The sequence below is a fragment of the Giraffa tippelskirchi genome, chromosome 4 (genome assembly GCF_054371585.1).
Source record: "Giraffa tippelskirchi isolate mGirTip1 chromosome 4, T2T-mGirTip1v1.2.pri, whole genome shotgun sequence".
NCBI classification, from domain to species: Eukaryota; Metazoa; Chordata; class Mammalia; order Artiodactyla; family Giraffidae; genus Giraffa; species Giraffa tippelskirchi.
The window spans coordinates 133,050,251-133,064,105 of NC_137278.1; the positions used below are offsets into that span (position 1 = coordinate 133,050,251).

General features: G+C 36.9%; 1 protein-coding gene across 1 annotated transcript in view; it reads left to right on the plus strand.

The window, feature by feature from the left end:
* Positions 1-12,634, plus strand: part of LOC145545657 (olfactory receptor 8S1-like) — a 105,334-nt gene extending 92,700 nt beyond the window's left edge. Inside the window, exons 4-6 of the mRNA XM_081590495.1 lie at positions 7,985-8,131; positions 10,349-10,444; positions 11,682-12,634. Of these exons, the coding sequence (XP_081446621.1) occupies positions 10,360-10,444; positions 11,682-12,634 (1,038 nt within the window). The 5' untranslated portion in view covers positions 7,985-8,131; positions 10,349-10,359. The remainder of the gene's footprint in view (positions 1-7,984; positions 8,132-10,348; positions 10,445-11,681) is intronic.
* Positions 12,635-13,855: the final 1,221 nt, after the last annotated feature.

Consider the following 13,855-nt stretch of genomic DNA (forward strand, 5'->3'; position numbering starts at 1 on the left):
TAGGGCCCTACATATGTGTGCCTCCAAGGAGGCATGCCATGCCTCTGCAGCTTCTCCCTGCCTTTGGGCATAGAGCCTGTATTTTATCAAGTCCTGAGGTCACTGAGATTACCATGTGAACAGGTTAGGACACCAAGCACATAGCTCTAATATTTTTAGATTACATTTTCCTCTCTACTCTGAATTCTAGAGAGTTACATTTTTTTGGCAATTAAAAAATAAATCACAGAGTTTGTATCAGATGTTATAGATTTATTCTATGTGATTTTATGAGTTATCAGTATTTCCTTAAAAGCTATACTGTAAAAATATCTTTAAGAAATGCATACATTGCAACAAGAAGCATATTTCGTGGGTCTTGTTTTATAAGTGAAAAATCTTGCCACTCTGTATTCATATACAGCACCACTGTCTGGATACTCATTACACCTAAATATTAAAGCAATTGATCCAGATATTTGGCTGACATAAGCAGGGTAAAGAACTGGTTGGATTTTTCCCTACCCAGTTTTTATCACATTACTGTAATATTAGATCTCCATTGTTTCAGTTGTAGGGATATGTAGTGTAATTCCTCAGTTGCTTTTCTATTTTGGTCACTTTACCTAGCATGAATTTTATATATGTTGGAAAAGTTATATATATTGTTTACTCTTGTTTCTTACAGAGGTGAGAACTCAAAATTTTCACTTAACAAAAACAAAAAGAGAAGCACAAAACAGTTGTTTTAATTACGTTTGTGAATCCATAATTTATTTGTAATGTATTTGGTAGGTATAGAGGGATTGTGTTTTAACCAAGAACAATGTTTTAATCTCAGATTTACACTGCAAATAGAATGGCCTGGTAACCAAGGGAAATACATTGTAACAGTTTTCTATACATTATTGTATCTTATGAAATATTATTTGGATTTAAGCTTGATCTTCCATTGTAGAAAAGTCTGTTTAAGTAAAACTTAGCCACTGAGTCTGTGGGGACTTTTATTTAGGAATTCTATGAAATATTATTTAGTTTTAAGTTTGATCTTTGATCGTAGAAAAATCTGGCTAAGTAAAACTTAGCTGTTAAATTTGTGGGGGCTTTTATTCAAGAATTTAAAAAGCATTTGCAATTTTGAAAATTTTTGGCATTTAGGAAAGTTGAAAGAGTAATATGATAATATAACTTCACCTGGATCTACAAATTGTTAGCATATTGCATGTACTTTATCTGTCATCTTATCTCTATGTATGTATGTATATAATTTGTTCTGCTGAATCATTTGAAAGTAAGTTGTGACACCATAACACTCCTGAATACTTAAGCTTCCATCTCCTAAGAATAAGAATATTCTCCTACATAACTGCAATCCCATTGACATACCTGAGATGATTAACAATAATTCAACAACATATTACATTGGATTTGTGTTTTAATGGATGAGATTAGTAGCCTTTTGAAACATAGTCATACTTCCTTGTCCTCTAAGATAGTGCTTCAGCTCTAAAGAACTGTGATAGCAGAGATCTTTCTGTATTACTTTATGGGCAACCTCACTGTGTGGTCCACGCTTCTTGGACAGATATGACTCTTATAGGGTACTATGGATATGAGATAGTAAGCTTGGTCATTTGTTGCTCTTCCTGTTAAGCTAGAACTGGAAACTCTATGAGATAATCTCAGTTTCTGTGTGATGTACACGGCTCATTTTCACTCATGTGGAGTACTGTTCAAAATCTTGTCAATTTATGGCACAGTGGAAATCATTATGATTTGTATATAAATCCTAGGTAATTTTATTACAGTCTAGTTCATCTAATAATACTATGGATTTCCAGGTTTGTTTAATAACACTTTGCAGAATAAAACCTAACAAAACACTTCGCTTATCCACCACAGAACATATGAGGTATCTAATTGAGCAAGGAGTAGGACATAAGGCAAAATCAGGACACATTCTAAAAGTAGGTGATGGTTGTCTGTGGCGCCTCTCACTTTATACTTTCCCCCTAATGCCAAGTGCCCTTTATAAAGTGACAGTGTTGTTTGCTCAGTCTTGTCCAGCTCTTTGCAATCCCTTGAAATGTAGCTTGCCAGGCTCTTCTGTCCATAGAGTTCTCCAGACAAGAATATTGGAGTGGGAAGCCATTCCCTTCTCCAGGAGATTGTCCCAACCTAAAGCAAGAGAGTTCCAGAAAAACATCTATTTCTGCTTTATTGACTATGCCAAAGCCTTTGACTGTGTAGATCACAATAAACTGTGGAAAATTCTGAAAGAGATGGAAATACCAGACCACCTGACCTGCCTCTTGAGAAATCTATATGCAGGTCAGGAAGCAACAGTTAGAATTGGACATGGAACAACAGACTGGTTCCAAATAGGAAAAGAAGTACGTCAAGACTGGATATTGTCACCCTGCTTATTTAACTTATATGCAGAGTACATCAAGAGAAATGCTGGGCTGGATGAATCACAAGCTGGAATCAAGATTGCTGGGAGAAATATTGATAACCTCAGATATGCAGTGGAGAAGGCAATGGCAACCCAATCCAGTACTCTTGCCTGGAAAATCCCATGGACGGAGGAGCCTGGTAGGCTGCAGTCCATGGGATCGCTGAGAGTCGGACACGACTGAACAACTTCACTTTCACTTTTCACTTTCATGCAATGGAGAAGGAAATGGCAACCCACTCCAGTGTTCTTGCCTGGACAATCCCAGGGACGGGGGAGCCTGGTGGGCTGCCGTCTATGGGGTCACACAGAGTCGGACACGACTGAAGCAACTTAGCAGCAGCAGCAGCAGCAGCAGATATGCAGATGACACCACCCTTATGGCAGAAAGTGAAGAAGAACTAAAGAGCCTCTTGATGAAAATGAAAGAGGAGAGTGAAAAAGTTGGCTTAAAACTCAACATTCATAAAACTAAGATCATGGCATCTGGTCCCATCACTTCATGGCAAAAAGATGGGGAAACAGTGGAAACAGGGACAGACTTTATTTTTTGGAGCTCCAAAATCTCTGCAGATGGTGACTGCATCCGTGAAACTAAAAGACACTTGCTCCTTGGAAGAAAAGTTATGACCAACCTAGACAGCATATTAAAAAGCAGAGACATTACTTTGCCAACAAAGGTCTGTCTAGTCAAGGCTATGGTTTTTTTCAGCAGTCATGTATGGATGTGAGAGATGGATGGTGAAGAAAGCTGAGTGCTGAAGAATTGATGCTTTTGAACTGTGGTGTTGGAGAAGGCTCTTGAGAGTCCCTTGGACTGCAAGGAGATCCAACCAGTCCATCCTAAAGGAGATCAGTCTGAATGTTCATTGGAAGGACTGATGTTGAAGCTGAAACTCCAATACTTTGGCCACCTGATGTGAAGAACTGACTCATTGGAAAAGACCCTGATGCTGGGAAAGATTGAAGGTTGGAGGAGAAGGGGATGACAGAGGATGAGATGGTTGGATGGCATCACCAACTCAATGGACATGAGTTTGGGTAAACTCTGGGAGTTGGTGATAAACAGGGAGGCCTGGCATGCTGCAGTCCTTGGGGTCGGAAAGAGTCAGACATGACTGAGTGACTGAACTGAACTGAGGGACTGAACCCAGGTCTCCTGTATTGCAGGCAGATTCTTTACCACCTGAGCCACTAAGAAAGCCCCCATAAAGTAAAGGACTTCAAGCTAATCCAGACCATTTGAAAACCTGAGTCTTAGTTATATAGACTGACTTGTCTTCCAAAAGCAGTGTCATTCATTCATTCATTCATGTTTTTCACTATTACATTCTGAGCAACACTTATGGATTTTTTATTATGCTTGATACCCTTTGTCTAATTCTGAAATGAAGTCTTCTTAGGAAACTTTTTCTTTAGGCAGGAGCCAACTAATTTTCTTCACATAATGGTGTTAGTATCCAGAAACAAACCTGTTTCACTATGCTCCCAAAGATGTTTATTTTAAATTTGAAATAGTTTTTAAAAAACTCAATAATGGTGACATTTCTGCCATGGTAAAAAATGGAAGTTTTAAAATAGTTTTAAAAGAACTTTTTTGAGATGTGATTGATAAATAAAATGTTCCATGTATTTAACATATATGACTTGATGAGTTGGAAGATAAATGGGTATCCATCACCATCAAGAGTTTCCTCCCACCCTTTTTATTATTATTGTGGTTTTTTTGTTTGTGATAGTAACATTTAAGATCTAACCTCTTTAACTATTTTTTAAGTATACAACAGCATTATTAACTGTAGACACTAAGCTATACATGAGATTTTTAGAACTTATTAATGTTGTATAATTAACTTTGGACCCTTTAACTAATACCTTCTGGTTCTCCTTCCTCCCAGACTCTGGCAATCCCAATTCTACTCTCTGCTTCTATGAGTTTAGCTATTTTAGATTCCTCATATAAATGGTATTATGTAATATTTTTACTTCTGTTCCTGGTTTATTTCACTTAACATGTAGTCCTTCAGATTCATCCATGTTGTTGCAGGTGGCAAGATTTCCTTTTATAAGGATGAATAATATTGTTTTTTATGTACTTATGACATTTTCTTTATCCATTAATCTGTTGATGAACAATTAGATTGCTATTGTCTTGGGTACTGTGAATAACGTTGCAGTGAAAATGGGAATGCAGAAGTCTCAAAGATCTAGATGTCAGTTCCTTTGGAAATATACCCAAATGATTGTTATATGGTATTTTTATTTTTTTGATGAACTTCTATATTATTTTCCTAAGTGACTACCAATTTACATTCCTACCAATGACAAACCAGGGTCCCCCTTTTTTCCACATCTTCACCAACAATTGTTTATTTATTTATAATAGCCATCCTGAATGGTGTGATGTGATATGTCTTTGTGATTTTGATTTGCATTTCACTGATGAGTAGTGATGTTGAGTGCCTTTGCATGTACTTATTGGCCATTTGTATGTCTTCTTAAGAAAAATGTCTTTTCAAAGCTTTTGTCATTTTTTAAATCAGATGATGATGGTTTCCTAATGTGTTGGAAAAGTTCCCTGTATATGTTGGATATTAACCCTTTAACAGATTAGTGGTTTACAAATATTTTCTCCCAACCATTAGGCTGCCTTTTCATTTTGTTGGTTGTTTCCTTTCCCACGCAGAGCCTTTTGGTTTGACATGGTCCCTCTTAGTCTATTTTTGTTGTACTTTTCTGTGCTTTCAATGTCATATGCAAGAAAACATTGACAAGATGAATATGAAGAAGATTCCCCCAATGCTTTCTTCTACCAGTACTATAGTTTCAGGTGTTACAGTTAAGCTTTTAATCCATTTTGAGTTAATTTTTGTGTATAAGGATTCAATTTCATTGTTTTTCACGGGGATGTCTAGTTTTCCCAATATCGTTTGTTGAAGAGACTATCTTTTCCCCATTGTGTACTCTTGACACTCTTTTGGAGATTAATTGACTTTGTATGCATGAGTTTATTTCTGGGCTTTCTATTCTGTCCTATTGGTGTATATGCATTTTTTTTTTCTACCAGTATCTTACTGTTTTTATTATTATAACATTGTAATATATTTTGAAATGGGGAAGTGTGATGTGTTCAAGCTTTGTTCTTGCTCAAAATTACTTAAGCTATTTAGGGTATTTTTTTATCATTCTATATGGATTTTGGATTGTTTGTTCTGTTGCTGTGAAAAATGCCATTGGTAATTTGAAAGAGATTGCACTGAATCTGTAGGCTACTTTGATTAGCATGGACTTTTAAAAAATATCGTTTCTTCCAGTCTGTGAAGATGTGATGTCTTTCTGTTTATTTGTGTGTTCTTCAGTTTTTTCCACCAGTCATAGTTTTCACCATAAAGGTCTTTCATCTCCTTGGTTAAATTTTTTCTAGGTATTTTATTATTTTTAATGCTATTATAAATGGGATTGTGTTCTTAACTTCTTTTCCAGCTAGTTTGCTGTTATTGTATAGCAGCATGTTTTTCTATATAGATTTCATATCCTACAACTTTACTAATTTAATTCATTTATTAATTCTAACAGTTTTTTTGTTGTACTCAGGGTTTTCTGTATGTAACATTATGTTTCTAACAGTAGTGAAAAGTGTTAGTTGTTCAGTTGTGTGTGACTCTTTGCAACCCCATGGACTGGAGCCCGCCAGGCTCCTCTGTCCATGGAATTCTCCAGGCAAGAATACTGGAGTGGGTGGCCGTTCCCTTCTCCAGGGGATCTTCCTGACCAAAGATCAAATATACAGGTCTCCTGTATTCCAGGCAGATTCTTGACTATCTGAGCCACCAGGGAAGCCCCACTTGGGGCTTAGTTTGTTCTTATTTTTAATTCCTTGAAGTGTAAAGTTAGGTTGTTTGCTACTTATCACTATAAACTTCCTTCTGAACACCACTTTTGTTATGTCCTATAAATTTTGGTATGTTATATCTTTGTTTTAGTTTATATTGATGTTTTCTAATTTCCCTTTTAATTTCTTCTTTAATTGATTGTCAAGAGTGCATTCTTTAATTTCCATGTATTTTTTTCCTATTTTACTTTTGTTATTGATTTCTACTTTCATACCATTGTGATTGAAAAGTAATTGATATGATTTCAATCCTCTCAAATTTGTTAAGACATATTTTGTTGTCTAATATATGGTTTGTTTTGCATAATGTTCCATATGTGTGTTCCATATTCTACTACTTTTGTATCAAATATTATGTATATATCTGTTAGGTTTGTTTGGCCTGTAGTGCTTCCTAAGTCTATATCCTTATTTATTTTTTGTACAGGTGGTCTATCCATTATTGAAAATGGACTATTGAAGCCTTGTTATTGTATTGCTGTCTGTTATTCTCTTCAGATCTATCAATTTTTGCTTTATATGTTTGTGTGTGTGTGTGCATGTGTGCATACACACACACATGCTCTCTGATGTTTAGTGCATATGTGTTTATAATTTTTATGACTCTCTGGTACATTATGTAATGTATTTTCTCATTATGTAATGACCTTCTTTATCTCTTTTGACAGTTTTTTTCTTAAAGACTATTTTTTAAATGTAAGTACAGCATTCCTGCTTGCTTTTGATTGCCATTTGTTTGGAAAACCTTTTTTTCCATCCCTTTACTTTCAGCTTATGTGTGCCCTTTAAGTTAAAGTGAATCTCATGTAAATAGCATATAGTTTCATCTTTTTAAAAAAATTCATTGAGACACTCCATGTCTTTTAATTAGAACATTTACTATATTTACATTTAAAGTAATTATTGATAGATAAGGGCTTCCCAGGTGGCACTGGTGGTAAAGAAGCCAGTGCAGGAGATGCAAAAGATGTGGGTTCGATCCTTGGGTTGGGAAGATCCCCTGGAGTAGGAAATGATAATCCATTCCAGTATTCTTGCCTGGAAAATTCCATGGCCAGAGGAGCCTGGAGGCTCCAGTCCACAGGGTCACAAAGAGTCGGACACAGCTGAGCACAGCCACACAAAAGGACTTATTATTGCAGCTGTGTTAACTGTTTTCTGCTAGTTTTGTGGCTCTTTTGTTCCTCTTTCTTTTTTTCTGTTTTCCACAAAGACTTGGTGGGGTTTTTTTGGTAATGATATACTTTGATTCTTTTCTCTTTATCATTTTTGAATCTACTCTAGGTCTTTTTCTTTGTGGTTGCCATGAGGTTTGAATAAAATTTCTCTTAGTTATAAAAACTTATTTAAAGCTGATAACAATTTAATTTCAATCACATATAAAAATTTTTACTTCTTCCACCCCAAAATTTATGTTATTGATGTCAGAATTTACTTTGTAAACAGTAAATGTAAATTGTGTATCCTTTTAAAAAATTTAGTGGTTATCATGTACATTACTCCTAATACTTTGATCTTATACTGTTAAGATCTTATAAGATTAAGTATATATAATTATAAGATTAAGTAAAAGTCTTATACTGCAGTTAAAAATAATTTGTGTACCACTAGGGGCTTCCCTGGTGGCTCATATGGTAAAGAATCTATGTGTAATGCAGGAGGCCGGGGTTTGATCTCTGGATCAGGAAGATCCCCCAAAGAAGGGAATAACAACGCACTCCAGTATTCTTGCCTGGAGAATTCTATGGACAGAGGAGCCTGGTGGGTTACAGTCCATGGAGTTGGAAAGAGTCAGACTTGACTGAGCAAGTAACACTTTCTATTTTACTTCCATTATAATATTACAGTATTCTGTATTTGTCTATATATTTACCTTATCAGTGAGATTTATACTTTAATATGCTTTTATATGTTTAGCATCCCTTTGTTTCAACTTGAAGAACTTCCTTTAGTGCTTCTTGTAAGGCAGTTCTAGTGGAGATGAATTTTGCCTATTTTCATTTGTCTGGGAAAATCTTTATCTAATTTTTAAAGGACAGTTTTGAGATGCATAGTATTATTGGTTAGCAGATTTTTTCTTTCAATATTTTAAAATATGAATGTAAGTCTTTCTTGTCCTGCTAAGTTTCTGCTAAAAAAAGAACCCACTGATAGTCTTATGAGGATTCCCTTTTGTGTGATGAGTTGATTTTCTCTTGCTGCTTTCAAAATTCTCTTTCTTTGACTTTTGATATTTGATTATAATGTGTCTGTGTAGACCTCTTTGTATTCAACCTGTTTGAAATTTGTTGTGCATCGTGAATCTGGATGTCCATTTCCTTCCTCAGATTTGGGTGTTTTCAACATTTATTTCTTTAAGTAACATTTCTGCCCGTATTTCTTTCTCTTCTCCTTCTGGGACACCATTGATGTATGTATTGATTTGCTTGATGGAGTCTCATATGTGCCATAGACTTCCTTCACTGTTTTTCATTTTTTTGTTTTTATTCCTCTGATTGGATAATTTAAAAATTGATTTATATTCAAGTTCACAGATTTCTTTTTTCTACTTGGTCAAGTCTGCTGTTGGAGCTCTTTATTTAATTTTCAGTTCGTCATTGTGTTCTACAGTTCAAAAATATTTGGTTGGTCCTTTTTTATAGTTTCTGTCTCTTTATTGAACTTCTTATTTTGTTCATGTATTCCTTTCCTGATTTTGTTCAGTTATCTGTGTTCTCTTACAGTTCACTGAGTTCCTTTAAGACAATTATTTCGAATTCTTAGAATTATTTTGAATTCTAACAAAGAGTCAGTTACTAGAGTTTTATTTTTGTTCATTTGTTGGTGTTATGTTTCTCTGATTCCTCATGATCATTGTAACCTTGCATTAGTGTCCGTACCTTTCAAGGAGGAGTCACTTCTTTGAGTCTTTATAGTCTGGCTTCAGCAAAGAAAGTTCTTTACCAGTTAATTTTGCCTGAGATCTGTGTGGGCTGGTTGGTGGGGACCATGAGCAGGAGCTGGTGAGATATGTGTGCCAGCCTTATGCTGGGGTTCACTAGCAGGCAGGCTTGGTGCCAGGTTTGCACATGGGCTTGCCAAGTCCTAAGGTCTGTAGATGCGCAGGCCTGATGCCAAGGTTCACAGGCAGACCTGTTCTAGCGGGTTGTGGTTGGGCCTGGTTTCTGGAACCATTAGTGAGCAGGCTTGGTGCTGGGGTCCACAGCAAGTACACCTGGTGCTGGCACCTGCTAGTGTGCTTCTCTCTTCCCCCCATAGAAGAACTCAGATCAGAGGTGGGTTTTTGGCGTGCTCTTCTGTGCTGAGTTATAAAAGGGGTGACATAGGTAAAGTAAAACTTTATTCCTATCCTTTCAGTTGTGTCTTTTCTCATTTCTGTGTTCCATCAGTGTGCTAGTCTCTTGTTTGGATTCTAAATCTTTCATAAAGGTATTTTTAATCCATAGATGGTTGTTAAATTAGTGCTTCTCTGGAGAGGATGAAGGCTGGGATCTCCTAGCCCGCCATCTTGCTAACATTACTCCTTAATTGTGTTTTTAAAAGATTGCCCTGAGAATCTCAAAATAACTTGAAAGAAAAAGCTTGCTATGAAATCAAACCCCTAGCATTAACTTTTATCACAGTGATAATTGCTGTGCAAGGTATTGCCTTGAGCCAAAGTTCAGTTTCTCTCTACAATTCATGGAATCTCTGGATCTAGTTAGTTGAACTGTGTTTGTTGGTAGCCAAGAGAAAGAGAAAGCCTTACCCCTGGCTACTGTGAACACTTACTTGAGTTCCTTTCCAAGTTCCTTTGCTCTGGGTTGATTTCAGAATGAGCACTGGGAGCCCCCATGCACAATGTTGCTGTACACAAAGAGTGAAAGAAGAAGAATTTAAGAAATTATCTCCCTTATCCTGAGGCCAAATTACTGTCACCAGATGTCCAGATGTGGTCCACATTTTGTCACTTTACATTATTAGTGTGGAATTTCCATCATAAGTGTTAACTTTCAATATTGTTTTCTATTTCTTCCCCACAGCAGTATCCTCAATGTTGACTTCACAAGCTAAACAGTTTTATCACTTACTGGATCTGAAAATGCCACACACCAGTGTACCACTAACTGAGAATTCAGGTAAGTGGGTATTGTTCCTCAGGTGGGCTGGGAAACTCAGCTATTTAGTCAACGAATGGACAAAAGGATAGGTTTCCGAGTCTTCAGAAATGGTGAACTAAGTGAACTAGTGTTGAACATCAAAGGCCAGGATGGGTCTCAGGATTGAGTCCAGAGTACTGAATAGTTATATTGAGACTCAGAACTTCTATATATCAACCCCCATATATAGAATATCAAAGGGATACATGCACAAGTCTTATTTAAAGGGTGAGAATAGAGTTTAACTAACCATGTGGAACCTTAAAACTTGCCAAAATGACTTAGATACATGTGGTGACTATAAATATTTTTGGATATATTGGTTTTAGGATGAGAATGGTATATCTATCCAGAGCATTGTTCTGTTACTGGGACACAGCTTCTCATGACTCATTGTAGTCAGGGCATTGTCTACAAAAACCCACCTAAAATATCATGGGGCATGATAATCTAGGCTACTGGTTTTTTAAAAATTTTCTGTAATTGTATTAATATATTTTAAAATTAAATGATAAATGATGCCACTAAGTAAAATGAGAGATTTAAAACAAGAAAAATCCAAAGCAATATAATTTCATATTCAGTCTCTAAATTCCCTTCTTATCACATTGACTTCCTACCATCTAATGGTTTCTTACACTTCACTTTCACTTATAGTTCATGACTGAACACTTAATTTCATTATTATCATCCCTTTATAATTTCTTATGTGCCTATGGGCATGCTCACAGAATTCACATGTATAACCAATGAATTCATTTATACTTTATTGAAAACAAATGGAAGCAATCGAATGGAAATTACCTTAACTTCCTCCACTTGTTACCTTCCCTCCTAGATATAGAATAGACAAAGTGCCCCTGCTTCTACCTAAGTCCTTTTCACCTAGATTTAATGCTCTATTTCTCAAGTAATTCACTCTTGAAATTTTTCTTCATTCTCCTCTAATATCAGTAGACTTTCCTTTTCAAATATATCACTATGAGCCATATAAAAGTACTCTAGCTCAAAAAAAGATTTTAATAAAAAAATAGTAATGTGGCTGATTTAAAACATTTATGGTATGATAATGACCAGGAAGTGAGCTTTTAAGTATCTGAATATGGATTGTGGGACAGTAATGAAAAAACATTTATGCAGAGTAAGATCTAGGTGCTGGGGTAACTGAGAAGCATTAAAGGACTTTTGATGTGGATATTCTTTTTTTGTTTTCCAGAAAGAACACTTCTCTATATGATAATGAAAAACCATAGTGCTATCAATGAGTTCGTTCTCCTTGGACTGTCTATTGACCCTCATATTCAGGCTGTACTCTTTGTGCTGTTCCTTCTGATTTACCTCCTCACTCTGATGGGAAATTCCTTGATGCTGCTGATGATTAGGGCTGATTTTCACCTCCACACACCCATGTACTTCTTTTTGAGACAACTGTCCTTTCTGGATCTCTGCCATTCATCCGTCACAGTCCCCAAGATGCTGGAAAATCTACTTTCTGAAAGTAAAACCATCTTTGTAGAGAGCTGCCTGGCTCAGGCCTTCTTTGTGTTTACCACCGGGGGCACTGAGGCCTGTCTGCTGGCTGTGATGGCCTATGACCGCTACGTAGCCATCAGCTCCCCTCTGCTTTACAGCCAGGTGATGAACACCCAGCTCTGTGCTGGGCTGGTGTGGGGCTCCTGGGGCCTGGCCTTTGTGGATGCTCTCATCAACATCCTCCTGGCTGTCCATTTAGACTATTGTGAGGACCAAACTATTCCCCACTTCAGCTGCGAGCTGTCTTCTCTCTTCCCTCTGTCTTGCTCTGATACCTCCACCAATTTCACGCTACTGCTTTGCTCTTCTGTCTTGCATTTTTTTGGAACCTTTGTGATGATTGCTTCTTCCTATGCCCGCATTGTCTCCACTGTCCTAAACATCAGCTCCACTTCAGGCAGAAGTAAAGCCTTCTCTACCTGCTCCTCCCATCTCACTACTGTGATACTGTTTTATGGCTCAGGTTTCCTCAGCTATCTGTTGCCAACCTCAGATTCTGCCCTGGAGATGATCTTCTCCTTGCAATACAGCGTGATCACTCCCATGCTGAATCCTCTCATCTATAGCCTGCAGAACAAGGAGGTGAAGGCAGCTATGGGAAGAGTGTTTAGAAAATACTTTCATTCTCTTTTGTAGGATACACAAAATGATTATGAAAGAGAAGTTGAACTACTGTGCTACATGATCAAACAATGGACTTTAAGGAGAGTTTCTTGATTGTCCAGGCTGCCAGATATTACAGGGAACATAGAGCAATTATTTCCTTGAAAATGCTTCCGAAAAGGATAGAAAACTCTTGGGATGATTCAGATTTAGTCTCATTTGGCAAAGGAGAAATGAATCAGATAATTCTCTTTTTTACAGGGTTATTTTGTTAAAATGTTGATTTATTATTCATATTATGTGAACATTTGTTGCTAGTGTTATTCCCCCTTCATACGTCTTTGAATAATTATACTCCAAATCCCTTGGAAACCTGATTTTCTCAAATTTATACACCCATAGAGTGAGGTGATCCTATAACCCAGGATAGACCAACCATTCTACCCTTTTCTTCTGACAGTGCATTCAGGCAAGGAGTGAAAGAAAAACCCAAGTGATGTTACTTAGAATCTTTCTGTAGAAAATTCAAATATTGAGCAGGAACAAACAACAACAACACACCCATCATTCAGAAGAAAATCTGACTGTAGTGCCTAAAGAGACCGTGAAACCCTGTTCCCCTGGCACTTGTCCTTCCTGAGGTCATGTTTTTAACAGATATGGTAATATTAGCCAATTTGTTACATTTCTTAACTCATGTCACAAAGTGCATTAAGTACTTGGGATAGACAGACTGGCCCCTCGAAGATGATTTCATAATCCCTGGAACTTGTGAATGCATTATGTGGCAAGAAGGACTGGACAGATGAATAAGGTTATAGACCTTAAAAGGGCTTGGGTATCGTATATTATCCAGGTGGGCTCAATCTAATCACATGAATCCTTGAACGCAGAGAAACTTCTCCAGCTGTAGGCAGTTATGATGAGGCAGAAAGAAAAAGTCTTTTAAGGTAATATGGACATCACAAAGACTCAAACCACCATTGCTGGCATGGGTCAGTGAGCTAGACTGTGGGTGATTCCTAAAAGCTGAAAACAACTCCCAGCCAAAACCAGGAAAGAAATAGGAACTTTAGTTCATGGAATTCATGAACTGAATTCTGCCAACAACCTGGTGTCTCTTCCAATCCTCCAGGTAAGGCCTGCTGACTTGATTTTGGCTTTGTGTGACCCACATCAAAAAATCAGTTGAGCCCACCCATATTTCTGACCTAAAAAGCTTATCAGAAAATATATTTGTGTCATTTGAGTTTG